A 27,702-nucleotide genomic window follows, 5' to 3' on the forward strand; every position below is an offset into this window, starting at 1 on the left:
ATTCACAGCTATCAGCCGACACACTAAGCAAGCATCTGTGAGTGGGCAGAAGGAGCCTACACTTTGGAGTGATTTCTATAACTCTGTTTACATTAAAAGAAACAGAAGGGTGAAGACTGTGTTGTTGCCCTGACAAGGTCCCATTCTTTATTATAAAGGGCAATCTTAGTTGTCTTTGAGTTAACTTAAATTGAGGTATTTCTTCTTTTGAAAATACAAACATCTCTAGTTATTTAGCAGGAGAGGTGGTATTTTCCTGTCTTTTTTGGTGAGGGATTCAGATGTTACATGACCCCTCATTTCTTCCTTCAGGAGAGGATGGCCTTAGCGCGCTGAAGACTAGTTAAGTCATCAACGCTCAAAGACCCGGTCTTGCGAGCAGTATAGAACACTTTGTCTTGTTCCATCCTTGATAAAGCCTAAGAATGTCAAATAGAAAAGAGGTACAATTTTAAAAAGGGTTCTATCCTTTTAACAATCACCACTGATGGGAAGCCACACATGCAGATCCTTTAGCTAGTTCAGCTACAGCTACTTTGGCTGAGGTTTACACGCCCCCTTCTGGCAGCTTACTTAGGCCATCTCCTTTCAGGGCTAGAATTAGATTGCGGGAGCAAAGGGGAGCTTGCTTTATTAAGTTACTTAAAAATTGGGCTCCCCAGAATGTCACCGTATTGTGACAGGCTTCTAACAGTATTATCTGTTACCTGTGCACTTGTGCCTTAAAAATAATGAAAGCACAGTTTTGCAAAAAGTTAGTTTATTAATCTATTCACATTCTACCCAATCTACAAGTTATTATATACTCACAGAAAATTGTAACCGGGCAGGCATGTACTGGATTGTATTGAAATGTCATCAAAGTCTAATGATTAGGTGTCAAAAGGCACTACTTTTATGCTTATGGTAGAAAATTGTATTATTTTAAAATATTTCCATGATGCCACACACGCCTATTTTAAATGTTCCTCCTTGTCAGTTGTAATTTTGCTGTGTACTTACCAAAAGTCACAAACCATAAATATTACTTTGTTCCATAAAAGTGATCATTTCCAGTAAAATCCCATGTACTTCCTGCAGCCAGTACTTGAGACACGCATGCCTCATACTGTCTAAGTGCATGTCTCTTGGCTTAGGCACTAATGGTTTCTCTAACACGCCCATAGGACTGACTGCACTGTGGAATACACAGTAGAAAATGATAGAAATTTGCAAACCGAGTAACAAAAAGTAGTCAAGAGTGGTAAGTGCATTACGTATGTAGACATCATTAGAAATACAATGGCAGGTCGGGCGCAGTGGCTCAAGCCTGTAATCCGAGCACTTTGGGAGGCTGAGGCGGGTGGATCACGAGGTCAAAAGATCGAGACCATCCTAGTCAACATGGTGAAACCCCGTCTCTACTAAAAATACAAAAAATTAGCCGGGCGTGGGGGTGCATGCCTGTAATCCCAGCTACTCAGGAGGCTGAGGCAGGAGAATTGCCTGAACCCAGGAGGCGGAGGTTGTGGTGAGCCGAGATCGCGCCATTGCACTCCAGCCTGGGTAACAAGAGCGAAACTCCGTCTCAAAAAAAAAAAAAAAAAAAAGAAGTACAATGGCAAGAAATCATTTCTGTATATTATTTACAAGGGCAAAGGTTCAAAGTGTTCAAATTCATTAAGAATAAATTTAATTTGATTAAAACATTCTGAATTATGGCCACAAAAGAGACAACATCTATAATTTTCCAAAAATGTGAATCCTTAGAAAAACCATAAGAGATACAGGAAATAGAATGCCAAAAGGTTAATAAGCTCTTCAGTATGTTAATTTTGAAGCTTTTTCTAATCACTACTTCATATGACATAGTCATAAATGTTGGCACTGGTGTTTGACTCAAAACCCACTTAGTTACTTCATAGCCTTACCTGCAGATCCCATGCTCTTTGTGTGTCAAGAAGGCAAATAGGCAAACCCAGGCCATACATGTATACAAGGTCACGAAGACGGAAGTAGTATACGGTATAAATGCTTTTAGAAACGTTAGTATCATAATTAATTAGCTCCAAGAAGTTCATTTCCAACTTATTCCTGGGGAAGGAGAAACACAACAGAACAAACACAGGACCATGTTAGTTCACTGGGCTATCTTCAAAAACATTATTCTCATGTAAGAAATGTGGTAAGGCCATCATGTGCTCTAGTTTATTAGAATTCATAAAATAACTCACTGGACAGAACCCGATCTAGTGAAGAAATACAAGAAGGAGTGCAACTTTCCCAATTCCCTTTGAAAACTCAGAAAAAAACTTGTACCCGAAATGAAACATGAATGTAAAAAATGTTAATAAACTTGATTTTCCCTATGTTCCTTTTCAAAGACATATTCACATTTAACATGGAGAAAGATGACATAAACTTAAGAAACATGGTAAAGGCTTCAGCTTTTTTACTTCTCTGAAAACATGAAAGGATTCAATGGGAAATTCCTTATAAATAGAAACATGTGGTAAGGTCTTCAGTTGTTCCAGTTCCATAAGAAGATAAGAACTCCTTTCTGAAAAAAACCCTATGAATGTATAGAATGTAGAAATGCCTTCATTTACATGATATTTGCTCCAAGACCCATGATAATACACACTGGAGACAGACCTTATAAACATAAGAAAGCACACTGGATTGGAACCCTGGTAGATTACCAAATACAGAAGTTTACAGTTTTAAGAATTTCTTCAACATTGATGTGAAAACTTTCCCTAGAGGGAAATCCTACTCATGTTCATAAATTGAAAAGCCTGATGCAAATTCATTCTTGTATAATCTTCAAAAAGATACATAAGTAAATGTTACCCTACTTCTATTTTGTTTCTCAGTGATTCTTCATTTGAAAGGTTCTCTGTATTACTTCCACTTCTTTTGCAAAAAATCACTTAAGTTACAATTTTGTAGATACTTTTTAAACAATACTATATGCATTTAATAGCAGTTGTTTTTATTAAGTCAGGTAAACAAACTTTTCTCTAGTTATTTAAAAATATCACACTGAGCTACTAGAATGGCTCCAAATTCTGTTTTGACACACTTGGAAGTGGGTTCCTATGCTAATGTCCAAACAGGGCACAGCTGCTTGCAGTGCATTCTGAATCCAGCACCCCAAGATTGGGATGAGGAGAAAGACCTCCTCTGTACTTGTGCAGCTGACTCGGGATCATTCTTGAGCGTTCTATTGCACAACTCAGACTTCCCGGTCACTCCCAAGACACAATAGTGATCAGATGACAGAAATGATGAATGCCATTTATTAGCTGTCACTATTATGGGGCAGGAATACTCTTTACACTTCCAATGGTAGAAAGATCAGAGAGAGACATCTTGGCTAAACTAAACTCATTTTATGAGATGCCTTCTGGTAGGGTGCCAGCCTTACACAGTTTCTCCTGAGTTGTTAGAAATGAAACCCCAAGGTGCTCAGCATCTGTCACCCCTGGCCACAACAGAATGTGGGGATGAGTTGAATGCACTGAGAGGGAAACAGGCTCGAAGCAGCCCTCTGCAGCATGATTAATCACCTGTCCTGACCAAAGGTTGTTTTTGTTTTTCTGACGGGGTCACCCAGGCTAAAGTGCAGTGACGTGATACTAGCTCACAGCAGACTCAACCTCCCAGGCTCTAGTAACCCACGCACCTAAGCCTTTCAAGGCTTGGAACTACAGGCTTGTGCCACTTAACTGGGCAATTTTTAAAAATTCCTTTTGTAGAGACAGGGTCTCACTTTTTGCCCAGACTGGTGTTAAACTCCTGTGATCAAGTGGATACTCCTACCTTGGCCTCCCAAAGTGCTGGTATTACAGACATGAACCACTGTATCCAGCACTTGGTCAAATGTTTAAATAAATACAAAACGACAGTAATCTTCCCACTCTCATAGTAATCACTGTGAAGACTTAATTGCATAAAACAATACCTCAACAGCACACTTGGTTTCTTGCTTTTAATGTTTCAATGTTTTATCCACTGGCTAAGTCAACAAATGCTTGAAGTTCTCCGGTATGGAAAGCAGTTAGGATATAAGCAGACATGAGGTTTTCTCACTGGTTTCACTGAAACCCAGCTGAAACTACTTCCAACATTAATTTCCTATTCAAATAACCACAAGGCTGTGATGGGAATGTCAGTCAGATACGAATAATCAGCTGACCAGGACTTAATTTACTATAGGAACATATGCACTTCATAATCTCTTTTGTGTATTTCCATAAACATATTTTAACTGTAAAATATGGTATTTCATAGAATGATCGTGTTTACTAATAGTGGTTATTAAAGACAACAATTATCCCTACAGAATATGTATCTCCTTAGTTTTTTTTTTTTTTTTTTGAGATGGAGTTTCGCTCTTGTTACCCAGGCTGGAGTGCAATGGCGCGATCTCGGCTCACCATAACCTCTGCCTCCTGGGTTCAGGCAATTCTCCTGCCTCAGCCTCCTGAGTAGCTGGAATTATAGGCACGTGCCACCATGCCCAGCTAATTTTTTGCATTTTTAGTAGAGACGGGGTTTCACCATGTTGACCAGGATAGTCTTGATCCTTTGACCTCATGATCCACCTGCATCGGCCTCCCATAGTGCTGGCATTACAGGCTTCAGCCAGCGCACCCAGCCCCAATATGCAATCTTTTATCCATCACCCCCCTCCCAACCTTCCCCCTCTAGTCCCCAAAGGCCACTGTATCATTTTATGACTTTGGATTCTCACAGAGAATACATATTTGGTTTTCCATTCCTGAGTTACTTCACTCAGAATAACAACCTCCAGCTCCAACCAGGTTGCTGTAAAGGCCATTATTTCATTGTTTTATGGCTCAGCATTATTCCATGGTATGTATATTTGACATTTTCTTTGCCGATTAATTGATGGGCATTGATGCTGGTTCCACATTTTTACAATTGTAAACTGTGCTGCTATAAACATGCATGTGCATTTGTCTTTTTCATGACTTCTTTTCCTTTGGGTAGATACCCAGTGTGAGATTGCTGGATTGATGGCACTACTGTTTCCACAGTGCTTGTACTAGTTTACATTCCCATCAGCAGTGTTAAGTGTTCCCTTTGACCAAATCCGTACCAGCATACATGATTTTTTGATTTTTTAATTCTTGCAGGAGTAAGGTGATATTACATTGTGGTTTTAATTTGAAATTCCCTGATAATTAGTGATGTTTCTGAAGAAAAATACATCCTAACAAGACTAACAGATGTTGAAAAGTTTGAAAAAAACCTGATAGACACTAATTTTTAAAAGGTTCAATTTACAGTCAAAAAAAGACCATTATAAACAATCAACAGTAGAGGGACAAGATAAATGTGCATTAAACATTTTGTTGTAATGTTTTTCAATCTCCAAAGATCATGAGCATAGCTCCTCTTCAGAGCATAGCTCCCGATGCTTCTGCGTTCACAAATGGCACTATGTAGAACTGGGGCTGGCCTCTGTCATCACTGTCTCTGGAGTGATGGACACCTGCACATTTCTCTGTGTATTCTCTGACCTTGGAACTAGAGCTAGAGCCCCACCAGATTAGCTGCAGGTCTTGAGATAAATTTAACTGCCACTATAGCGGAGCTAAGTGTTTCTCATTACAAATTTTGCTCCCTTCAAGAAACCAGTTTACAAGCTGGGCACAGTGGCTCATGCCTATAATCCCAGCACTCTGGGAGGCTAAGATGGGTGGATCACCTGAGACCAGGAGTTCGAGACCAGCGTGACCCATGGAGAAACAACATGGAGAAACCCGTGAAGAAAGAAATTAAATAATATTAGTAGTCTGTAATTGCTACATAATAAAAGTTTACTGGTTCCGTTCAATATAAGACCTAGCCCCCAGCTCTGCTTGAAATTAACTAACTCCCTATCAAATCTACCTTATCTACTCTCCCTACTTTTTCAGCAAAGTTCCCAGGCATCTCAGGACTCCCGTTTTTCTTGCAGACCAGCTGCAAGGTCATGGGGTAATATAACACCAAAGAATGTGCAATGTGTTTCTGAAAATGCGATTTTCAAACATAACATACATCACAAGACATGTCACAAGTTAACTGTTCCTTCTCTGGCTTCTGTAAACCTGTTAGTTGCTATGTCATCCTGGCTGTATAACAAATCAAGCCCTGTCTTTGTTAGGTTCTCAGCCTGGGGATGCAAATCCGCTGAGCTGGTGGCCACCTCAATAAAATCCTCCTGTTTCACCCATTGGTCTCTCCAGGCTCCTGAATATTATGTAACACCCCATCTCTACTAAAAATAGAAAATTTGCTGGGTGTGGTGGCACATGCCTGTAATCCCAGCTACTCAGGAGGCTGAGGCAGAACTGCTTGAACCCAGGAGGCGGAGGTTGCCATAAGCCAAGATCCCCCCATTGCACATTGTTGCCTAGGCAGCAAAAGCAAAACTCCATCTCTCTCTCTCTCTCACACACACACACACACACACTCACTCACACAAAGAAACCAGTTTACAAATTGATGACAGTAGTGATTAAGAACTTTAGCTTCTGCAACTTTCAAATGACGTTCATTTTCTGTTAAATCCTTTACTAAAATGGCTACTAGCAATATCACCATGACAACTCAGTTTATACTATTGGCAAAGTGGTAACTTAGCAGCCACTTGAACAGCAACCAGCCATCACTAGTCTCTTCTTGGTTACAAGAAGCCTCATTTCAACTGTAAATATACACTGGTAATTCTGAATGAAAGTCTTTAAAAATTTTCGGGGGTACATTGTAGGTGTACATATTTATGGGGTATATATAATTATTTGATACAGGCCTATAATGTGTCATAATCATAGCAGGGTAAATGAAAAATTAATCGCACCTCAAGCATGTGTTTATTTTATTTTTTTTTACAAATAATTCAATTATACTCTTTTAGTTACTCTAAAGTGTAAATTATTCTTGACTGTTGTCACCCTGTTGTGCTTTCAAATACTAGATATTTATTCTTTCCAACCAAATGTGTACACCTATTAACCATCACCCCTTACTCCTCTCATCCTCCATACTACTTTACCAGCAGCTGCAAACAATTCTCCTACTCTATATCTTCATGAGTTAAATTGTTTTAATTTTTAGTTCCCACAAATCAGTGAGAATAGGTGAATTTTGTCTTTTTGTGTCTGGCTTAGTTCACTTAACATTTCCATCCATGTTGTTGCAGATAACAGGATCTCATTCTCCTTTGTGGTTGAAGAGTGCTCCATTGTGTATATGAACCATTTTCTTTAGCCACTCATCTGCTGATGAATGCTCAGAATGCTTCCAAATCGTGGCTCCTGTGAATAATGCTGCAACATACATGAGAGTGCAGGTAACTCTCTGACATACTGATTTCCCTTCTTTTGGGTTTATACCCAGCAGTGAGATTCCTGGATTATATGGTGGCTCTATTTTTAGTTCTGAGGACCTCCAAACTGTTCTCCATAGTGGCTGTATTTAAATTACATTCCCACTTACAGTGTACAAGGGTTACCTTTGCTCTATATCCTCACCAGCATTTGTTATTGCCTTTTATGATAAGAGCCATTTTAAGTACGGTGAGATGATCTCTCATTGTAATTTTGATTCGCATTTCTCTGAACATCAATGATATTGATGTTGAGTATCTTTTCATATACCTGTTTGCCATTGGTATGCCTTTCTTAAGGAGTTTTCAAACACGTCTCACTTTCTCAATCAGGTTGGAGTGCAGTGGCAGAACCACAGCTCACTGCAGCCTTGACCTCCCAGGCTCAGATAATTTTCACACCTAAGTCTCCTAAAATTACAGGCACATGCCACCAAGCCTGCCTAAAGTGTCCTCTTTTCAGAAAGGTCTATTCAGGTATTTTGCCCATTTTAAAAATCAGATTATTTTTTTTCTATGGAGTTATTTGAGCTCCTTAAGTATTCTGGTAATTAATCCCTTGTCAGATAGTTTTCAAATACCTTCCCCCATTCTGTGGGTTGTCACTTCACTTTGTTCACTGTTTCCTTTGTTGCACAGAAGCTTTTTAACTTGATGTGACCTAATTTGCCCATTTTTCCTTTGGTTGCCTGTGTTTATAAAACATTATGCAAGAAGTATTTGCCCAGTCCTATATTGTGGAGAGTTTTCCCAATGTTTTATTTTAGTTTTGTATTTGAGGTCTTAGATTTAAATCTATTTTTAGTTTTCTAAAAGACAGAGATACTGCACTGCCCAGATAGTCTTGAACTCCTGAGCTCAAGCCATTCACCCATCTTGGTCTCCCAAAATGCTGGGATTACAAGTGTGAGCCACCACACCCAACTTAGATTTACATCTTTAATCCATTTTGATTTGATGTTTGTATAAGGTATGAAATAGAGGCCTGGTTTCATTCTTCTGCATGTGGATATCCAGTTTTCCCAGCACCCCTTACCAACAGACTGTCATTAACCCATTGCATGTGCTTGGCACCTTCATAGAGAATGAGGTCACTGCAGATGTATGAATGGGTGTCTGGGTTTCTATTCTGTTTCACTGGGCTACGTGCCTGTTTTTAATCACAGTGCCATGCTGTTCTGGTTACTACAGGTTTAGAGGGTAATTTGAAATTAGATAATGTAATTCCCTCAGGTTTGTCTGTTTATGCTCAGGGTTGACTTTGAATATTCTGAGTCTTTTGTAGTTGCCTGTATGTTTTAGGATTCATTTTTTTTACTTCTATTTCTGTGAAGAATGTCATTGGTTTTTGCAGAATTGTGGAGGTTCCACGTTGGTGGTCTGAGATCAGACCTGAAGGAATTCTCTAGATTAATGGACCCAGACTTGCTTCTTCACTTACTTTCCCACAAATGAAGTCTGTCTCTTTGTGCTAAGCTTCCTGGAGCTGGGAGAGGAGTGATACAAGCACCCCTGTGGCCATGACCTCTGGGACAGCATTAGGTCTGTCCAGATGGCACTAGGAGTTGCAGTTCTTGTGACCTAAACAGTCCTTCAGGTTTATTAAAAACCCCAGACTATTTTATCCCATGGCAGCCAGGCTTTCATCACTCAAGTTCCAACCATGGGGATGAATAACTCCCCTATCGTTGGGGCTAGTCTAAATGTTTTTCCTTTGGGTGCATTCAGCTTTGTTTTGCTTTCTGCTATGACAAGGCAGCACTGAGTTCAGGCAAAGTCCTGCAGCTGCTGTGCTCTCCCTTCCCCACGCATGTAGCCTCTCTCCTTGCCACAGGTTCACAGTGGTGGCATCAACAATTCAAGATGGTCTTTTCTACGCTGTTCAGTCACGTCATATGAACATTTAAATAATTTTCAGTTCTTATGGAGGTGCTTTTTAATTTAGATAGTTGCTAAAGTTGTTATTCCTGTGGGGAGCACAATTGGCAGAGACTTCTATTTGTGACTGCATACATCCTGAATCACAGTCTTATCTGGAGTAATAGGCAAACAAAAAAACAAACAAACAAAAAACCTGAAATACTAAAACCTCTTGCCACAGCCTGAGGATCTTCATCTTCATACGCTTCATATGCTTCCATGTCAAGAGGTGTTCCTTCAGATTTTCCTAAGTGTCACCCACAAAGCCATTTTCGCTGACTAGTGGACACTGTGAGAGCCTGTGCTGGAAATGCCTCCCTGGCGCACCCTACCAACCAGCTCCAAGACCCTTCCCTTTACAGCAGTCATGAGGCCAGACTGAAAGAAAGACCCATGAAGCTCCTGTTTCAGTGTCATGTTGCCATCTGTGAGCAACCCTCATGATTTAGAAAGATTTCTTGCATTCTCACAGATAACTTGGGGCCCTCCAAGTGCTGCTGTGGTTGCATTAATGCCCTGGGAACCTCCTGAGTGTGGTGAGCATTGGGTGATGCCCCAGCAATGTTTCTCAGACTGCCTGAGGGGAACACTGGAACTTCTAACTCATCAGCCCAGTGATGCAATGCTCCTAATGGGGAGAAAATAGGGGCACAGAGAACTGTGGCTATTCCATATCTCAAGGTTTCTATAAAACGGATCTTTAGAGAAAAGTGGGAGAACAACAGCAAACACAAATACACAATGTATGGCTCAGGGTGAAGCTATACTTCACAATGCAGAGGCCCCAGACCTGTCAATGGGCAAACAGTTATTTCAAAGACCAGATGTGCGCTCCTCACAAAGAGAATAGAACTTGCAGGCAGCTTGTAAAAGCCGTAAGAAAACTGACTGTACTATTATGTTTCTCATTGTACACTGGTAAGATATTTGCCAAAAACATTCACCAGAAAAATACTTTTTCATTTACGAGATTATTACAATGGCAATTTACCAAGACCCACCAATGAATAGTGAAAAATATGAACAATTCTTCTAAAACTGGGGAGAAAAAAAGAGTGGTGTTTATGCCCATTCTTATTATCTGCATAATGTAAACTTTAAAAGTATTTCTCAAAGTGTTGAAGTTTATGGGAGCAAATAAAGTATTCAAAAATGGTTAGAAAGTTCACAAAAACCATACAAACTTACAGATTGTCAACTGTAGTTTTCTCAAAGCGCCTGCACAAGTCCTTATTGCACACAGGTACATTGCTCCGAACCTTGATGGCAACAAGAATGGCTCCGAGGATAATCCTCCTCCAGGTGGCTGAACAAATATAGATACGAGAATACCATATAAGTCTTGGGATGTACACCTGCAAAACAGCATTGGCCTTTGATTTAACTCAGTTTAAGTGCTGTGATAAGAACCCTTATGAAAAAGCAGAATACTTCTGGTTTTGACCTTTTATTCTTATGTTCTACAAAGACTTTGTTTCATCAGGTTAAGTAAGGGGCCATATCACAATCATAGCCCAAATATTTCTGCTACCTACTCTGCCCACTGGGGTGGATTAACACATCCAAGGAACAATGAACTGAGGGCAGAAGCTCTCGATCACAACATACATGAGAATTGCCTGGGGATACACCCTGGGACTCAGCTTAGACCTACAATGGCACACATTCCTGCCCATGAACCAGATGGTCTTGTTACTGTTCTTCATTCCAAGCCCTCCACATGCCCTGGATGTGAGCACACTGCATGTGCATGTGTGCACTGAAGTGTGGGGGGAGAAATCAGAAATCCCTCCTGCTGCCTTTAATAGAAATTGTTCTGTAATCATAAATCCAAGGCAACATTTAAGCCATAATGATGATTCAACTCTAATGTGTGTATTTCCTGTCATAAGTTTCTCTTAAAGTTCTGAGATAATTTCAGAAACCTATTTTCACTTAAAATCAGGAACATACTACCCTGTTTACAAGATCAATTTCTTTTTTTTTTTTTTTTTGGAAACAGAGTCCTGCTCTGTTGCCTAGGCTGAAGTACACTGGCTTAATCTCGGGTCACTGCACTCTGCCTCCTGAGTTCAAGCAATTCTCCTGCCTCAGTCTCCGAAGTGGCTGGGACTACAGGGGCATGTCACCATGAGTGGCTAATTTTTGTATTTTTGGGTGAGACAGAGTTTAACCTTGTTGGCCAGGCCGCTCTACAAGACCAATTTCTAAAGATGCTTTATAAATAGAAAATATCTTACCATAATTATGATGGCGACAGCAACCTTTAGACTTTTTACATAAAACAGGGTATGTATAAATTTGTAAATCATTGTCTCTGAAGGATCATACATAATGTATTCTTCTGTTCTGTGCTGAAAGAAAGGATGCAATGTAAGTATCCACTGAAGAGAAAACCTGAAGTGCTCTTAAGACAGCAGTGTTCACATTTGTGCCCATGTACCATTTACAATGATTTTGATGGGTGAGACGTCTTTCAGTTTTTACAATATGAACAGTGGGATCTTAAAATACCATAATTTAATACTCATCAACATTCACTTAAAAATCATGAGCTAAAGGGCAGAAAATTTTTTTTCTTTTTTACCCTTTGCACCACATAATTCTATCCAAATGTAAGCTACCCTTAGGCTTTAATGCCTTACTGATGGCATGTCATTCTCTGCAATAAACTTTGAGAAAATACAGTTTCCTGTAACCATGAGGCTCTAAGCCTATGCTGTTAAATACAATAGTCACTAGCCACATGTGGCTATTATGTACTTGAGGAAGTGCATTTTTAAATTTTTATAACATGTAGGTTGATTTAAACTTAAATTATTTTTAACTCTTCATAAATGTCATGCTTCTGTGTTAAAAGTATTTACATATACTCATATTGCTTGATGCTACTAATAACTGTCTTTTAAAAGATACATTTTGTTATTTTGATAGATTTACTCATACTAGTTCACTCACTAAACAGCTGCAGATCAGTTCTTATTCTAACACATTCTTTTTACAACACCTAAGAGGACTAAATGCAACACGAAATGGGAAAATTTAAAGACAGCTTTGACATCAGCATGAAAGAAATACAAGTCTATGATAAAAATACAACCTCAATAAAAGTGCCACTTACTTTCAATGGGTATACATGTTCATCAAATATTCTGTAAGACAGATATCCTTCTCTATAAAATAAGAATGTGCATTACTTCAGAAACTGTTAATATCTTAGCATAATACCTGTTTGGTATAACAATGCCTCCTATGTGCTTTGGTGTTTACTTCACCAAAGCAAAGTTTTTACAAATTCTTCTCCTGGATCCCGCCCTGCAGAATGTTTCCTGACCTCTTCCTCAGCACATCATATCCTGCACTGTGAAGCCTTTTCCACAATAACCAGTCAGAACTGCCTATAGGTATCGACCCTCCCTAACAGGCAATGGCAATACACCAAACATATTTTCTCTCTTCTTCACCACCTGAAACACAAGAATGTTTTACAAAGTAGTAATGGGCAATAAAGTCTTTAGGACTTTCATAAATGTAAACGTGATTCCGATTTCCTAGCCTCCTTTCTTTTTAGTCCTCTGTAGTATACTTTCATGATCAATTTATTTATTTTCTGTTGTTTGGATTAAAAACTCATCTGCCCTTTTATTTTAAAAGAGGCTAGTCTTTAACTTTAAACTTTGTAAAACTAATGCATTGTGCCTGTGTGATAAACCAGTGGTTCCCCAAATGTACTCTGTGGGCCTCTGGGGATCCTGAAGACCCTTTCTGAGAAGGCCTAAGAGGTCAACACTGTTTTTTGTTTGTTTGTTTTTGTTTTTCTGAGATGGAGTTTCACTCTTGTTGCCCAGGCTGAAGTGCAATGGTGGGATCTTGGCTCACTGCGACCTCCGTCTCCCAGGTTCAGGTTATTCTCCTGCCTCAGCCTCCTGAGTAGCTGGGATTATGGGTGCCTACCACCATGCTCAGCTAACTTTTGTATTTTTAGTAGAAATGGGGTTTCACCATGCTGGCAAGGCTGGTCTTGAACTCCAGACCACAGATGATCCATCTGCTTGGCCTCTCAAAGTGCTGGGATTATAGGCCTAAGCCACCGTGTCTGCTGGACACTTCTGATAATCATACTAATTCAATCTCAGAAAGTTGATACAATTTTTTTTTTACTTGAGAAAGTAATACAAAGACACTGGCTACTTTTTCATAAACACCCGCCATAACTGTATAAAAGCAAAAATGGATAAAACTGCTGGTTTCTCAGCCCAAATCAAGGCAGTGGTACCAATTACATTGATGGTAATTCTGTTCTTTATTGTCCCTTACAGTTAAAAAGCAGTCTAAAGTACTTAAGAATGTCTTTGTTGAGGTGGTAAAAATTAATGGTGTTACTAAATCTTGACATGTCTCTTCAATATTCTGAATCAGTAGAAAGCTAAGAAGAAGCGCTTCTGCTGACTGCAGTATGGTTGTGTTTAAGAAAAATTTATGATTTAATTGTCAGCAGAACAATCACTTTTTTCACAGATCATCATTTTTATTTAAAAGTACCACTGTGCCGGTGCAATGGTTCACACCTCTAAAATCCAAACCCTTTGGGAGACCAAAGCAGGTAGATGGCTTGAGCTCCAACAGAAGTTCGAGAGTAGCCTAGAAAGCATGGTAAAACTCTGTCTCTACCAAAAATACGCAAAAATTAGCCAGATGTGGTGCCACACCTCTGTGGTCCCAGCTACACAGGAGTCTGAGGTGAGAGAATTGCTTGAGCTGAGATCATGCCAATGTACTACAGCCACGTGACAAAGTGAGACTCAGTCTAAAAAAAAAAGGACAATTACCATTATCAAAAATAAATGAACATGTGTTCCCAATGATAAATTAAGCTTTCCTGAGGACTTTGAAAATCTCGCTCCTTCTACTGTAGGCTTGACAGCTTTTCAACACTTAAAGACTTTTAAAAGAATATCGGTGGTTAAAAGTGATTTTTGACACAATAAAACATAAACCAATATATTCCAAATAACTAATGCATGATAGTATAAATGCAAGTATGGAGGAAAAGATCCATTTACCATGCAAGACAGATTAGTGAGAACTGATTTTAAAAAGTAGCACTTGTCAAGTTTTCACTTATTAAACACCCACAGCTGTCTCAAAGCTTTAAAAATGAACCTTTTACCAACTACATATTTGCACGAGATTAGGTCATGTCATTGCTTCCCTTTTTTGACTACAGGCATGCACTATCAAGCCCAGCTGTTTTTTGTATTTTTAGTAGAGATGGGTTTCACCATGGTGGTCAGGCTGGTCTCAACCTTCTGACCTCAAATAAATCTGCCTGCCTTGGCCTCCCCAAAGTGCTGAAATTGCAGGTGCCTCCCACCACCCCTGGCCATCTTATTGCTTCTTAAAGCAAATTGCAAAGAAAGACCTAGAGAATCCAGCTGTCTTCTACTAAGTGTGACATTCGGGGTTTTCAATAATATAAATACATGACACACTTTTTACTCTACTTTTTGTTGTAGAAAATCTATTTTCTCATTTAAAAATCTATGTTAACAATATTGTTCTCAAGGAGTATTTTCTGTTGTCACAACCTGGGTCATGGGTTACTACTGACATCTACTTGGTATAGGCCACCAGTGCCGCTAAACTTTCTGCAACGCACAGAACAGTCCTTGTGACAAAGCGTTATCTAGATCGAGATATTAACAGTGGTAAGGCTGTGAAATCTAAACTAAAAATAGATTTTGAAATAAAATCTCAATTTTATAGTTCTATGACAGTAAATATCAATATCATCAATATAAATACATACTCTTTGAGATTCCCAATCATTTAAGAATTAAAAGTGTTACGGACCAAAGAAAACACAAATAATTTGCTTGGATATTTTAGTAGGCCCGATACAGCTCTCGATGTCCAGAGCTGTGACCTAAAGGGCTTCATAGCTTGCAAAGTAATTAGCCAGAATAACAAGACAGTTTTTTAAAAAGCTCACCTTTCCTTGATAAGAAAATAGAAGTCCAAGGCGACACTGTGGAAGGAAAAACATTCAATATAACAATAGATATTATCAATTGTTAGGTCTGAAGACATTTTTTTTACAAGGGTGTGGTGGAAACTCTCCTAGAGGCCCTGAAATTAAAACCTTGTAGTTCAGAAAAGTATCATAAGGGCACTTTGTTTTCATTTCTTGGGTTTTAGCAAAAATATGAGGATAAAAATGCAAGGCAATACAATACCCTGTTAGAAAACATGTTTCTGTTGATGATTATAATTTATAAATAATAACATATTTCCCTGTTATATGTTCTTCTACCCACAAAACCTTTCATCACATGCAAATTATTTTATGTATTTACTTATTGTGTGACCCAGAGTCTTGCTCTGTTGCCCAGAGCAACCTTGGCTCACCACAAACTCCACCTGCCGAGTTCAAGCAATTATCATGCCTCAGCCTCCCAATTAGCTGAGACTACAGCTTGGTGCCATTATGCCCGGCTAATTTTTGTATTTTTAGTAGGGATGGGGTTTTGCCATGATGGTCAGGTTGATCTCAAACTCCTGGCCTCAAGTGATCTGCCTGCCTCAGCCAAGTTCTGGGATTACAGCTTGAGCCACCACACCCTGACTCATGCAATTTATATCTATGGCTTTTGCATAATTATTAGAAAATATATCAGTAAACATAAGCTCACATGACATCAATAATAGGTACAGCAATCCTAAAATAAGCAGTGCTAACAAGGTAGTGTAGCATGATACAGTGTAATATCAATGGCAGGTATCTTCAGTTAGTTTAACGAAATATTTATGAACACACAAAACTCTTCAGATATATGTAACTGTATTCCTAAGTTACCCACTGATGCTCTGTTTCAGAAAACAAGAGGTTCTCTTACATAAGTTATGTGCTTCCATTTGCCCTCAGTGTCTACAATGAGGGTCAAAATAACTGAGGGAAGGCAAATCTCAATTTTAATAATAGGTCAATACAATATCAGCACTTTTTAGAAAGCCTGTAACATTAGCACTTCAGAGGGATACTTCTATAGTGCATTAAGTAGTTTTCATCACTGAAAAAATTTTAAAATCACAGAATTTGAAGTTATATGCTGGAAAGGACCAATGACCTTACAAGACATTTAATGCAACACTAATTTTACAGGTCAGGGAAACAAATCTTAAAACTGACTTGCCCAAGGTCCAAATAGGAGCAGTTTCTTGCCCTAAACTTAAATTAGGCAGTGGCTCTAAACTTTGCTGCACATTAAAATCACCTGAGAAGCCTTAATAACTGCCTCATTTTCAATTATTAGCATCAGATATAACTTTGGCCATCAGGGTTGCTGCTAAAAGTTTCCCAGGTGATTTCAATGTGCAGCAAAATTTGAAATGATTGAGTTGGGATGAAAATCAGAACCTTCTGGGATGCTTTTCTTCACATAAAGATGCTATGTTTTCCTAAAAGGCTTCTCAGTGCCTGAAGGAAGAGGGAAAGTGGAGATTAGAGAATACATGTATTTACAGACATGTATTTTGAAGACAAATTTTGCAAAAGTGATCCCAATGAGTTCCACCTATCCCACTGATAACAGTGCACTACTAATTTGTGATGAACATTTTTCAAAATCTTCTCCTGAAGCCAATTTGCCCTATTAATTTGCTCAACAAACCTCTATTTCACCAAGAGTGAATACATCAAATGATCATTTCTCAAACTTGCTGATGGCAAATTAAAACTTACTTTGTTTTGAAAGTAGACTTCTAAAAATTAGGAGAATGAGGAAAAAAGCATGAAATTTGTTTGAACAAGACTATCTTCAAAGCTACTTTGGCATGCTATGCTAACACATAAAAATCGCTTGCATTCAAAAGCAGCCAGGGACTTTAGCCAAAGTAGTCTGTTTGTTTTTATGCTCAAAGATTTAAGAGACAGCCAGGTGTGGTGGCTCACGCCTGTAATCCCAGCACTTTTGGAGGCAGAGGTGGGCAGATCACCTAAGATTGAGAGTTCAAGACCAGCCTAACACGAAGAAACCTCAACTCTCCAAAAAAAACAACAAAAAAAACCAAAATCAGCTGGCTGCGGTGGTGCATGACTGTAATCTTAGCTACTTGGGAGGCTGAGGCAGAATTGCTTGAACCTGGGAGGTGGAGGTTGTGGTGAGTCAAGACGGTGCCATTGAACTCCAGTCTGGGCAATAAGACAAGAGGAAAACTCCATATCAAAAAGAAAAAAAAGAAAAGAAAAGAAGAAAAAGAAAAAAATTGAAGAAACTTGGCTGACTACAGACATTTAGTGATTACTCAATAGGTCCCAAAACTGAGCACCTAAGATATAATTTGATTCCAATTTGTGCTGAAACAAAATTTCATCTCAACTATTGTTATAAGGGAAGGAGGAAAGTGACATTATTATGAGTGTAAACCTGCCATTTTTACAGTTATTGAAAACTGAATTTGCTAAAAAGGCTAGTGCATTCAAAACAAAATTGTTTATAAGATAGCTAGTTATATTTCTAGAATGAAAAGAAAATTTAAATATAAGGACATTAATATTCTAAATTAGCACTTTGCAAACTGTGCTCTAAAAATCAACACTCATAACCAAGGAGATGATAATGTACCACGGACAGACCCTGTCCATGATGGTGTTGGTGGTTGTTCCTTTTAAAAAATAAACTTCATCCAGAGTGCTCTCAAAGTGCATCTTTGTGGCCCATGAGGTGCTCATGCACGATGGGAGAAATTCAAATGCAGATACACTGTGGTGCCAGAGGAGAGAAAACTGTTCCTTCTTCTAAGACTAATGTCCAAAGTAGTACACATTGACTGAGGCCTGCAACGCATTGAAAAACTAATTTTTCATAAAAAACATTCAATAAAGACAACCTATTCTTCTCACTGCATTCAATATTCTTTTAAGGCATAAAGAAAAGCAACACTTTTTCTGAAATTGCTTATTTGCTAAGAGATTTTTCCTTCCACCATGATGTAGAAGATGAAAAGAGAAATTGATACTTAATATTTAGAATATGGTATCAACATAGAGTTGACTCCAATTTCTTAAACTGATTGAAGAGGACAATCAAATGGCTGAAATAATTTTAATAGTTGTACTCACGATTTTAGTGTCGTTTCAAAATGAGGGCAGCTGGTTGTGCTGTCTTCAAGGAAAATTGTCGAGCATGAACTGAATTTCAAAGAAAAATGATCCATACATATCTAAAGAAGAAGGGAAGGATAAGGTAAACTTATCAAAGTGTGTTTCTTTTTTCTCAGTTAAAATGTCCAATGACAAAGCATTAAGATATTTCTTACACTCCATGAACTGCCTGAGTGTGATATCATGTGCACTGTATAGAAAAACCAGAGGAGGCTCTTAACTTCCAGAGGTGATATTGAGATATGGGTTAGAAAATGCTGCTCTTAATATGCTACCTGTCATCAAACCTAACAAGGATTTTATGAATTCTCTTTATAGATAATGACAAGAGTTTAAAATACAATTTCATCGTTTTTTCTACCATGATATAAAGCAGCTGAGAATTTCTATTAATTTATTACAATAAAATGTATTGTATTAAATAATACTGGTACAAGAGAAATTTATTGCAATGAATACAAGACTAATGTATTTACAAACTTACTAATCCTACATGTATTATTTCAGGCAATACGGTGACAAAACAGGTGTTTCACATTCAGAGGTTCTGTGTGCCAGGGTTGCTAGGCCACTACCAAGTGAGGGAGCCATAGGTTTCTCTAGTCCTATTTTCTTATGTGGAGGATAAAAAAATTATCACTTAAATATTCTCTCACACCCTGAAAACAAATAACAACTTAAAAAATTTAACTTTCATTTCATGTTTAAATAAGACTGCCAAGACATGACTCAAATGAAACTCTCAGAGAATACTTGCCATTCATTTCAAAAGTTGATTGATTTCATTCTATAAATCATCTGACCTGCACCTAGGCATTTTCCTGCTATACCCTTGCTCTCTGCCTAGAAGACTGTTTTTCTCTCTCCTTGTTTCAGGAAGCTTGATTCCATCTACCTTCTTGGATCTTTCTGCCAGCAACCACACACACAAAAAGTTTTGTTTTTGTTTTTTTATACACTAATTGATCAATTTCACCACTGGTTACAAGATACTAATTCTTGCTGAGTATTTCCCTCATGAGAAAGTATGCCTCTCCATAAGAATAAGGGAGGGCTCTTACTCTTTCTATCTCCAGCTGCTGAGCACAGAATTTTGAATAAATCAAAAACTTAAACAAGTATTTAATAAATTAATTCAGTTATAATTTGGAAAATAAGTCTTACTAAACTTAATTACACCAAAAACACTCCTAATGGTTTACTGTTTATAGGTATTATTTAAGGTAGTGAACCAAAAAAAAAAAAAAAAAAAAAACAACAACAACAACAAATCATCTAACTGCAGTCAGCATGAATAAAGAGTGTGAAATTTTATGATCTTTAACAAGAAGTGTAAGGGGTTACATAGTAGGTTAACAACAAAAACTAGAAAATAATTACACCTAGTAATTTAGTAAGTCAAAACCAAAGGCTTACCATCAAAGGTCCATGTAGAGGTCTTTCACTTCCTTGGTTAAGTCTATTCCTAAGTATGTTATTTTATTTTTTCAACTATTATAAAAAAGGCTGAGTTTTTTATAACTCTGTTATACCCTCAGCATTCGCGGTTAGGGTATAACAGAGTTACTGATTTGTGTACGCTAATTTTGTCTCCTGAAACCTTGCTAAATTCATTTATCAGTTTCTTGGAGTTTTCTCGGAGAGTCTTTAGGGATTTCTAAGTATAAAATCATATCAGCAGCAAACAGTGACAGTTTGAATTCCTATTTACTGATCTGGATGCCCTTTATTTCTTTCTCTTGTGTGATTGCTCTGGCTAGGTCTTCCAGTACTATGCTGAATATAAGTGATGAGACTGGGGCATCCTTGTCTTGTTCCAGTTCTCAAGGGGAATGCTTTTAACTTTTCCCTCTTCAGAATTATGTTGGCTGTGGGTTTGTCATAGATGGCTTTTATTACATTGGGGTATGACCTTTGTATGCCAATTTTGCTGAGGGTTTTCATCATTAAAAAATGCTGGATTTTGTCAAATGCTTTTTCTGTGTCTATTGAGATGATCATGTGTTTTTTTTTCGAATTCTGTTTATGTGGTGTGTCACATTTATTGACCTGTGTTATGTTCAACTATCCCTGGATCCCTGGTATGAAACCCATTTCATCACGGTGATCTTTTTAATATGCAGTTGGGAAGGACAAAACATTGCTGAATGAAATGATGGACACAAACAAAAGGAAAGACATCTTTTGCTCATGAATGAATTGTATGAATATTGTAAAAATGAGCATATTCCCAAAAGCAATCTACAAATTCAATGAAATGTCCATCAAAATACCATAATCCTTCTTCACAGAAGTAGAAAAAAATACTAAAAGTGATATGGGACCAAACAAGACTTCACATAGCAAAATCAAAATTAAGCAAAAACAACAAATCTGGAGGCATCAATCACATTCCCTAATTTCAAACTATACTATAAAGCCGTAGTTACTAAAACAGCACGAAACTGTTATAAACACAGGCACATACACCAATGGAACAGAAGAAAGAACCCAGAAATATACCCAAAAATTTATAGCCAAATGATCTTCAACAAAGCCAACTCAAATATAAAGTGAAGAAAGCAAACCCTATTCAACAAATTATGCTGGGATAATTGGCAAGCCATATGCAGGAAAATGAAACTGGATCCTCAACTATCACCATACACAAAAATCAACTCAAGATAAATCAAGCACATAAATCTATGCCTGAAACCATAAAAATTCTAGAAGACAACCTTGTAAAAACCCTTCTAGACACTGGCTTAGGCAAAGACTTCACGACCAAGAACGCAAAAGCAAATGCAACAAAAACAAACAGGTAAGACTTAACTGAAGAGCTTCTGCACAGGGAAAGGAACGATCGGCAGAGTAAACAGACAACCCACAGAGTGGGAGAAAGTCTTCACACTCTTATATATCTGACAAAGGGCTATTATCCAGAATATACAAGGAACTCAAACAAATTACAATTTACAAATTTCAATTACAGAAATACGCAACAAGCCCAAATGCCCAAAAGTCAATGAAGGGATAAAAAAATGTGACATAAGTGCATATATTTTATATACGTATTATATATATGATAGAATACCACTCAGTTACAATAAGGAATAAATTAATGGCATTCCCAGGAACCTCAATGGAATTGGAGATTATTATTCTAAGTGAAGTAACTCAGGCATGGAAAACTAAACATTGTATATTCTCTTTCATACATGGGAGCTAAGCTACGAAAATGCAAAGGCATAAGAATAATACAACAAACTCTGGAAACTCAGGGGAAAGTGTGAGAAAAGGGTGAGGAATAAAAGACTACAAATCAGGTTTAGTGGACACTGATCAGGTGATGGGTGCACCAAAATCTCACATATCATCACTAAAGAACTTACTCATGTAACCAAATACCACCTGTTCCCCCCAAAACTAACCGAAATAAAAAATAAATAAACTACAGCAATCTTCTCAGCAAACATAAATAAAATAAAATAAAATAAAAACTAAAGTTTATGCTTTTCTCTCTCCTTTTTCGCAGGACAAATTTTAGGCATGTCTTTAAACTATTAATAACTTTTTTCCTTTTTCTGAGACAAGGTCTGACTTTGTCACTCAGGCTGGAGGGCAGTGGTGCAATGATGGTTAACTGCAGCCTCAAACTCCTGTGCTCAAGCAATCCTCTGCCTCAGCTGCCTGAGTAGGTAAAACTAAAGGCATATGCCACTATGCCTGGCTAATTTGTTAGTTCACCATTTTGTAGAGATGAGGTCTTGCTTTGTTGACCAGGCTAAAAATAAATGTATCTTAATTAACTTAAATATTTGTAACACTGTGAGCATTCATGAAAAGAGCTCCATCTATGTTATGAAGTAATAAGATAATATGACAGCATATGAAGTTTGAATGAAAATAACAAACAAGGCCTTAGAAGACAACTGTAACAAGCTTATTATAGATACATCACTAAAAAATTGGGTTAATATCATTAATGATATTAAAATTAAACTTTGATTTGCGCTTTAATATAGGTCCTAAATTTGGATTAAATATAATAGATTGATCACAAACTTATTTCTTCTCCCTCTAGACATCTCATTAGTCACAAGATAAAGGTGAAGAGAGAAGGTTGAAAAGAGATAATTTTTAATAAATGCTGAGACATAAAAAGTAGATAAAAGAGTGGTAAATAACACAGAAGCACAACTATGATGCCTCAAGAAAGTAACTGGAGGCCGGGCAAGGAGGTTCACACCTATAATCCTACCACTTTGGGAGGCCATGGAATTCAAGAACAGCCAGGCCAAGATGGTGAAACCCCATCTCTACTAAAAATACAAAAATCAGCTGGCTGTGATGGCAGTTGCCTACAATCCCAGCTACTCAGGAGGCTGAGCAGAGAATTGCTTGAACCAAGGAGGCAAAGGTTGCAGTGAGCTGAGATGTCACCACTGCACTCCAGCCCAGGTGACAAACCAAGACTGTCTCAAAAAAAAAAAAAAAAAAGAGAAAGTGACTGCAACAGAAGCAAGCAGTCTGTCTTGTAGAACTAAAGGTGGGCTGTGAACTTAGAGGCAAACAGCACTTTAAAAAGTAGTGCAAAATGTAAAACAAAGCCACCAAGGTCAGTTGAAAATCTGTGGTTAGAGACTCACATCCACCTGTTCTCCCATCTGATAAGAAACTTAGATGTGTGCTCCCTGGATATACCAAACCTGAGAATTTCTGGCTCCCAACTACCAAAGATTAAACCTGAGATATAAAGAAAACTATAAACCAAAAATGGAACTCCAACTTGCTTCCCTAACTCTGCTTTTGGAAAGCAAGTAGTCAGGCAGAAACTTAAAAAAATATTCCCAAGAAACTAAACTGTCTTGAATAAAGATCCCCAGGTAATACACTGAGGTCTCCCAAATGAAAAGCTAGTTGCTTCCACAACCTCACACTGAGTGCCATCAGTTAACAGAAGTCCTGCTTCCAAATCAAGTAAGCAAGCCAGAAACCACCACACATTGGAGTAAAGCCTCCAACAAGAGAGACTGAAACAACACACAAAATTCATGGGACCAGTCAAAATCAGAAGAAAAACTTTTTAAAAAATGTTAAAACTCTCCAAAAATATATATATAAAAAATTGAAGGGAAAAAATTGGAAACGAAAGCAGGTCTACTGGTCTAAGCAGTGTAGCGCCTGAGTAACATGACTATCAGAAAAAAGGAACAGAGCAAATAAAAAACATTCTCAAAAACAGAGACTCTGCAGACTTAGTAGCCTCAGTAAAATGAAAAGATCCCCCGCCACGCTGTTATTATGAAATTTCAGAATCTCAGAGATAGAAAAGCTCCAAAAAAGCTTCCAAAAACACATAAAAACGTGGTTATAAATAACGTGTTACACAATGGCAATAGATTCAAGAAAACAGGGTGATAAGAGCACAATTGCAGAATATCTTCAGAACCATAAAATTTAGATTCAACCTAGAAGTTTACTCTCTATCAAGGAAGAAGAATTTTAAGACTGGTCAGATTTCTAAACATCTCTGCCCAGGAACGTGTGCTTAAGTACAACTAGAGAGGATAACAAGACAGAAAAAAAACACAGAATCTAGGACTCACGTGATCCCACACAAAAAGGCAGTTATGTGAGATTCCCAAAAGACTTTAAAAAGATAACACAGATAGACTAAAACATCAAGTATATCTAGGTAAAGCCACTCTATACTAAACTAGGATGACAAAAGGCCAAAGAAAGGTTGCCCACCACCCACCAAAAACAAAGAGGAACAGATATGTTTTAGCAGATGGAAAATATCTTTGAAAGGCATGTGATAAATGCTACAACACTTGAATGTGTGTGAGGGGAATCAGCTGTTAGAAAACAGGCAAATGAATATAGTCAGAAAATCAGCTTCATGCTAAAAAATAAAGGATGTAAAATGTAAATTATATGTAAAATATAATTTAACAATTATTATTTTTCAATAAAGTGACAGACCATCCAGAGGCTACGTATTGCATTTGGCTGGATAAACCAGCAGAGGTCAGGAAAAAAAGATGATCCAGAAGAAGTGCAGAAGTGCTCAGATTTCAGAACTGTTTCAGAGAAAGGATGAAGGAATATGTAATGAAGAGACACAGTGAAAACAACATATAACTCAGCAGTGAATATTTGGATAGTCATAATCATGTCAATATTACTGATTGAATTAAAAAGTGTGCTACAATAGAAAGAAACAGAGGGAGAAAAATAAGGTCATGGTTAGCAAAAAAGATAAGCTTTCACCTGCTGTGACAGAGGGTCAATACACCATACTGACAATTAACTTAGCTCTTTTTGTTGTTTCATTAAAAATAAGATTAAATATTTAAAGCAGATTTGTATACCACAACCAAGTATTGAAATTTAAGTTAAGTGTTAGAAATCCTTAAAAGGTGGGTACACTAAGCTGAAGACTTTTTGGGATAAATTTGATAGGAATGTAGAAGAGATTCAGAAAATCCATGAAACGAGGTCCACTCTATCACCACTGGGTCCCCATTATAATAAAAAGTAATCAAAACAGACATACTTTTACATCAAACTATCAATTCCTCAACTTTTTGACTGTTTACTTACATGGTTTCTACAGCTGTTTTCTCCTATTTCTTGTGCTAAGAATAAAAAAAAAAGGTCACTTCTGACACAAATAATATAAAATAAAAGTAGTTGTGAAAATCTTACTGACTACTCCTATGTACAATCAGAGAAAATTCCATTTAAAAAAATTAATTTCAACAATTTATCATTTAAATTTTCTGGCATGATAAATCTCATAAAGTAAAATACAAAAACTCAGATTTATGTTTTGACCTGGTTTACTTTCTGTTTTGTTACATATGAGTGAAATAATGCTCATGTAAAAAAAGGCACAAAAATTAGGCCAGATAAAAAATTTAGCTAACTAAAAAATTTAATTGTTGCATATATGAGCCATGATCCATTAGTATTCTCCCATTCTGGATTTACATATAGCTTAATTACCAGAATCTAAGAGCTAAAAGCTCTAAGAACTACTTGCTGGCCAGGCACCTATCTCTAGATGCATCAGAATCCCTGTAAGCCTCTCCAACCACAATTAGTGGTCATCTACTAATATGTCGCTACAAAAACAAACAAACGAACAGACAAAAACGGGGTCTTTATACAACTGAAAAGTAACCAATCTTAAATTTAATCTTTTGTTCGTTGTTTTTTTTTTTTGATATAAAGGAGTCTCCCTCTGTCACCCAGGCTAGAGTAAAATGGTATGACCTTGGCTTACTGAAACCTCCGCCTTCAGGGTACAAACGATTCTCCTGCCTCAGCCTCTGAGTAACTGGGATTAGAGGCGCACAATACCATGCCCAGCTAGTTTTTGTTTTAGTAGAAACAAGGTTTCAGCATTTTTGTCAGGCTGGTATTGAACTCCTGACCACATGATCCATCCACCTCCACCTGCCAAAGTGCTGGGATTACAGGCATGAGCCACGACACCCTGCCAAATTTAAATGTTAAAAAAAGTAAACAAATTTGGATATGGTGTCTGCAGCAAAAAAAAAAAAAAAAAAAAAAAAAGGCAGAATCATAAGAGCTTCAAGAGGGATTTGGGCCTTGCTTTGTTTCTTATACTGCCTCCACCTTAAATGCTGGAAGGGCCTTGTAGGAAAACATTCCCATCACTGAAGTGTGAGGGACATGGAATAGCTTTTCTTTTTTCTGCTTTCATGCTCTCCAGGTGTGATAAGCCCATGCCTCTGAAAGTAAGTGGAAAATACACCTCTGATATGGTTTGGATATGTCTCCCTCTCCAAATCTCATGTTAAAATGGGACCCTTAATGCTGAGGACAAGGCCTAGTGAGAAGTGTTTGGATAACAGTGGAGCATTCCTAATAAATGGCTTGGTGCCATTCCCATGGTAAAAAGCAAATTCTCATTTTGGTATTAAACCAAAATGAGTTTTTCTTTTTGTTTATTTAAACAAAATGTTTTATTGAGAGAGAGAGACAGAGAGAGAGAGAAACAGAGAAGAGAGAAAGCTTCCACGAGAGAGTGTGTGAAAGTAAGACCCCAGAGGGAAAATCCAGGAAGGAGAAAAGACCTCCGATTATGTCGGATAATATGAGTTTTTCTAAAAAGTTTTTATAATACATCTGATCAAACAGGATTTTTCACTATTTGTCTTGGCAGAAAAAACAATGTTGTCTCACTACCTGTTTGGGATTTCCTTGTTTCAGAAGGGTTGGACTCCAAAGCCCTATCTGTAAAGAAAAAAAAAGAAAAAATAAATAATCACTTATAATAATTTATCACCTCATTTATTCAAAAAGGAAGCCATCTCACTACCTCTACTTTTATTCTTATCCATTGGGAAAAGGGACAAAGAATTAAACATAAAGATAAATCCAAGACTCCTCCACTACATGACAAATTGTGTCGATAAAAAGATGGAAAAATCAATGAACAAGAAGTTGACATGTTTTCACTAACATGGTAACAAGCAAAGTATATCACATGTTACAAAAAACAAGTGAATATGTAAAAATTTTAGAAATTTAAACAAATATGAGTTTTCCTAAACACTTTCTATTATACACCTCATCAAACAAGAGTTCTCACTCTTTTTCCTAGTGGAAAAAAACAATGCTGTCTCACCATCTGCTGGATATTTCTTTCCTTCTGGATCATCAGAAGGGTCGGACTCCAAAGCTCTATCTATACATACACAGAGAGAAAGGAAAAAGTATGTAATCACTTATAACAATTTATCAACTCACTTATTCGACAAGGAAGCCATTTCTACACGTACTTTTATTTTTATCCACTGAAAAAAGGGACAAAGAATAAAACATAAAGATAAATCTAAGACTCCTCCACTTCATGAAAAATTGTGTTGATAAAAAGATGGGAAAATCTATGAACAATAAGTTGACATGGTTTCACTAACATAACAAGTAAAGTATATCACGTTAAAATAACACAAGTGATTATGTGAAAAACTTTTTAAATTTAAACTTTAAATATATGAGTTCTGCTAAACACCTTCTATTATACACCTCATCAAACAAGAGTTTTCACTCTTCTTCCTGGTAGAAAAAAACAATGTTGTCTCACCATCTGCTGGATATTTCCTTCTGGATCATCAGAAGGGTCAAACTCAAAAGCTCTATCTATACATGTATGGGGAGAGAGGAATAAGTATCTAATCACTTATAACAATTTATCAACTCACTTATTCGACAAGGA

The 27,702-nt window shown here is 37.5% G+C and overlaps 1 protein-coding gene across 1 annotated transcript in view; it reads right to left on the minus strand.

The window, feature by feature from the left end:
* The window catches only part of LOC108587844 (uncharacterized), an 84,191-nt gene that overhangs the window by 19,462 nt on the left and 37,027 nt on the right, over positions 1–27,702 (minus strand). The window contains exons 9-17 of the mRNA XM_078346864.1: positions 27,112–27,171; positions 26,670–26,717; positions 25,056–25,090; positions 18,426–18,526; positions 15,297–15,332; positions 12,426–12,477; positions 11,545–11,658; positions 10,493–10,659; positions 1,911–2,073 (exon numbers count right to left, since the gene is read on the minus strand). Coding sequence (XP_078202990.1) covers positions 1,911–2,073; positions 10,493–10,659; positions 11,545–11,658; positions 12,426–12,477; positions 15,297–15,332; positions 18,426–18,526; positions 25,056–25,090; positions 26,670–26,717; positions 27,112–27,171 — 776 coding nt within the window. The remainder of the gene's footprint in view (positions 1–1,910; positions 2,074–10,492; positions 10,660–11,544; positions 11,659–12,425; positions 12,478–15,296; positions 15,333–18,425; positions 18,527–25,055; positions 25,091–26,669; positions 26,718–27,111; positions 27,172–27,702) is intronic.

The sequence above is a fragment of the Callithrix jacchus genome, chromosome 12 (assembly GCF_049354715.1).
Source record: "Callithrix jacchus isolate 240 chromosome 12, calJac240_pri, whole genome shotgun sequence".
NCBI lineage: Eukaryota > Metazoa > Chordata > Mammalia > Primates > Cebidae > Callithrix > Callithrix jacchus.